This window comes from Choloepus didactylus, chromosome 6 (assembly GCF_015220235.1).
Source record: "Choloepus didactylus isolate mChoDid1 chromosome 6, mChoDid1.pri, whole genome shotgun sequence".
Classification (NCBI taxonomy): Eukaryota; Metazoa; Chordata; class Mammalia; order Pilosa; family Megalonychidae; genus Choloepus; species Choloepus didactylus.
The window spans coordinates 75,292,377-75,296,242 of NC_051312.1; the positions used below are offsets into that span (position 1 = coordinate 75,292,377).

At 37.4% G+C, this 3,866-nt stretch overlaps 1 protein-coding gene across 1 annotated transcript; it reads right to left on the reverse strand.

Moving 5' to 3' along the window:
* Window positions 1-321: 321 nt before the first annotated feature.
* Window positions 322-1,266, reverse strand: LOC119536438 (olfactory receptor 481). The gene has a single exon (XM_037839222.1). It carries the CDS (start codon window positions 1,258-1,260, stop codon window positions 322-324), a length of 939 nt encoding a protein of 312 aa, XP_037695150.1. The 5' UTR covers window positions 1,261-1,266.
* Window positions 1,267-3,866: the final 2,600 nt, after the last annotated feature.

Consider the following 3,866-nt stretch of genomic DNA (forward strand, 5'->3'; position numbering starts at 1 on the left):
CATCTCTATTTCAGCCAGCCTGCTTCTCCTGAGGAATTCACTGAAAATATTCATCGTAGTTCCCAGTGTGCAGCCTGACCTATGGAATTTGGACTTGCCCATCCCCACAGTCGTGTGAGCCAATTCCTATTAAAAAAAACTCACAATATTTACATTTGGTATATATATATACATATATATATATCCTGTCAATTCTATTTCCCTAGAGAACTATAACGAATACAAAAATGACAAAGTTAATGATAAATACCATTAAAATATCAGCACACATTTTCCCCATATCCTTGATTCTGTAATTGATGGATTGCTATCTCATTTAATTCAGGAAAACCAGTGTTTTCTAACCATCAATTTTCTCATGGCCTCTTTCACCTCCTTGTTCCTCAGACTATAGATGAGAGGGTTCAACATGGGGATCACCACTGTGTATATCACAGATGCCACTTTGACCTGATTAGCTGAATAGCTCGACTTGGGCATCACATAAACAAACATAACTGTCCCATAAAACAAAGTAACTGCAGTGAGGTGGGAAGTGCAGGTAGAGAAGGCCTTGTTCCTCCCTTCAGTCGATCGCATATTCAGGATTGAGTGGAGGATGTAGATGTAGGACACAATTATGGTAAACAGTGTGCTTATAAGGACCGACCCAGAAGAGATGGCAGGAGATATTTCAGCGATATAAACATGGCCACAAGAAAGCTTCAGGAGTGGGAAGAGGTCACAGAAAAAATGGTTGATTTTATTTGGTCCACAGAAGGAAAGGTTCATCAAACAGCCAGTAAATGATGAAGCATTCATGCACCCACCCAAATAGGAAGCCCCCAACAGGAGGAAGCAGACTGTTGACGACATTTGGGTGGAGTAGAGCAAGGGAGAGCAGATGGCTACATAGCGATCATAGGCCATAGTGGCCAGCAAGAAGCACTCCGTAGTCCCAAAAGCAACATCAGAGCCAAGCTGGGCTATGCATCCAATGACAGGAATAGTAGTCCTCTCCCTTAGGAAACTCATAAGCATGATAGGTGTAACAGACGTGGAATACCCGATGTCCACAAAAGCCAAATGACTGAGAAAAAGGTACATTGGGGTGTGAAGCTGAGGGCTGCTTCGGATTAAGAAGATTATGCTAATGTTGCCCACTACAGTAACTATATAAACTGCTGAAAAAGTTACAAAGAAGATGGCACATAGTGTAGGATTATCTGTTAAACCCAAAATAATGAACTCTGTCACTGTTGTATGGTTTTCAGTCTCCATTTATCCATTTAATGGTGCCTATTGAAACCAAACCAGAAGAAATTAAACTGGCTAAAATGACCCCAAAATTAATGTATATATCTAAAGATAACCTTATAATTAAATGTTTAAAATGGTAACTTTATCTCATTTAATTGGACTACTTTGTGCACACAAATTTTCGAAGTCAATGAGCTAATTCTACTCCTATTTATATACCCTAGAGAAAGCTATTCTACTCCCATTTATATACCCTACTCCTATTTATATACCCTAGAGAAAGCATTCCCTGTGTGCTTAGGAGATATGTAAAAGGATATTAACAGCAGCATTAATTGTAATAACATAAAACAACTTAAGTGTTCACAGAAAGGCAAGCTCTTTATTTCTCATCCCCCTCTCAAATGTGCCTCTGCCTCAGAGTTCTGTATCTTAGTATGTGCCATCTCCATTTACCCAGCTTATCAAGCCAACAAAAATGGAGCTGATTTTGACATCACCTTCTTTCTTATTTCTTTACTTTTCCTGGAATAAAAAAAATCATATCCTTAATTACAATAATTGATATCAAGGGTTAGAAGGTTTCTATAGTCAAGTTGAAAAACTCAAATAGAATGTTCGGATATTCTGCAGTCTTCCAGGACTTCTCTCCTACATCATACCTCTCACATTTATGGAATTGTGTGACGCTATATAAGAAGAGTCTAGAAAAATTATGGACTAGGATTAAATGAAAAGTGATATATTTGGGGGCCCACGTTAGGTAAGTTTTAGTTTCACCAGTACTAATAAGCAAATGTAGGGAAATAAGAAGTGGGAACATTTGGTGGGGAGCCTTAGGAAGGTAAGGATGGAAAAAGCCAGCTAGGAAAGCTAGCAAATTAGATTAAAAAACAGATTAACATTACAGAATAATGGCCCCTTTGCTCAAAATAGAGTATGTTAGTCATTTTCATTCTCCTAATTCTTTTCATTTTAAGACCAACCTATTCTTCAGAATAATACTTTTTCTTCAAGAATATCTATCTGAAGAAGACTGAAGAAAACAAAATACACAACTATCAGCAACCATGCTCTTAGCCAAGCGTTCTACCACATTTTACTCCTTATTATTATAAATCAGTTGATGTTACATGTGAATCATCACAATGATATGTCATGTTATAAATAGTACTACGACTAAGTGCCTGAACTCTCAAGCTCTGGCTTTTTTAACTAGGCAAAGAACCAAACCAGAAATTAATTTTTTTTATTCCAAAAGAACATAGATGTATGAAAGATACAATGAATTCAAAGCTGGATATGAGTGCCAGCATGGACGGCAAAGTTATGAGCAGAAATACATAGGTTTTGGAGCCATTCAAATTTGGGATTAATTTCTGGCTCTGCCTCTGTCTATGAAATCTTAAGCAACACAAAAACTTTTTGATCTTCTCTTTCCTTACTTGTAAAAAGGGGCTAACAATACATACCTCATGCGATTCTTGTGTTAAATGATATGATGTAGGTGAAAACACCAATCATTGTTTATGCAGCAAATAGTTGCTCAATTACTAATAGTTGTCTTGGAACAATCAACTTTTAACTTCTGGTACATATAGGAGAACCAGAAATTTCTGTATCCTTAAAAAAAACCAAGTATGAACTACTGATACATGTACTGCAGCAGTGGGGATATGTTCCAAGGAATTATTAACGTACAACAAAACCATATTTAGGTGAGGTTTGTGTCATTTGGGATATAGTCCCTTAATTACCTTCACTTATTTACATTGACAATCCATTGGGACAAGAAATTACATGTGCACATGATTATGTAAAGATGTAGAAATAAAATATTCTCTAAATTCCCAGAGGTTCCATTTATTTTTTTTAATGAAATGACTTAAAAACAGAAATTGCAACATTTTACCATCATTGAAGTTGAAGTTTTAGATCAACAAGAATAATATAGTTGCAGCAATCTGTAGTACTTCTGAAATGAGGCTATATTCAGTGGTCCAGGTTTTCATGATACATAGTATGGAGACAGTGTGGGTTTGCCAGTACAATTTACTTTTCAAAGATGCATCTAATGGAATTGCATACTATTTTCAATGGGATAAGTGACTCATACTCTTTAAAAATCATAGGTATTTTCCACGTCTGACAGATTTGCCCTACTTGAAATACATACCGCATTTGTTGGTGATAGACACTTCATGCACACACACACACCCACACACTCCTCCTCCCTCTCCAATGCCCACTCCAATTCACCAACATTTTTGCTTTCTTACGGAATAATGAAGGTCACAGTAGTATTTTTCTTATGACCCCACCACACACAGCTGCCAGACTGGCTGGAAAGGTTGTCAAAGATACATGATCATGACTGAACATCATGGTTATGTTCTTGAACTGTGACCACACAGCAAAACATTCTCTAGGTTGAAGGTCAGGTTCCTTTGGTCCTTGGACTGAAGGAGGCCATAGAGCAGCCCCTACAGAGAGCTGATAATCCACACAGGGACCTAATAGCTTAAACACCCAATCTCCAGCAAATTAAGGAATGGACATACTCTAGAAAGGCACATTTCCTGTAGGTTGTAAGGAAGCCCAACTGTGCCTGATGAATGGTACAAGTA

Excerpts from the sequence above, each read along its gene's own strand:
- LOC119536438 (XM_037839222.1), bottom strand. The coding sequence starts at position 1,260 with ATGGAGACTGAAAACCATACAACAGTGACAGAGTTCATTATTTTGGGT.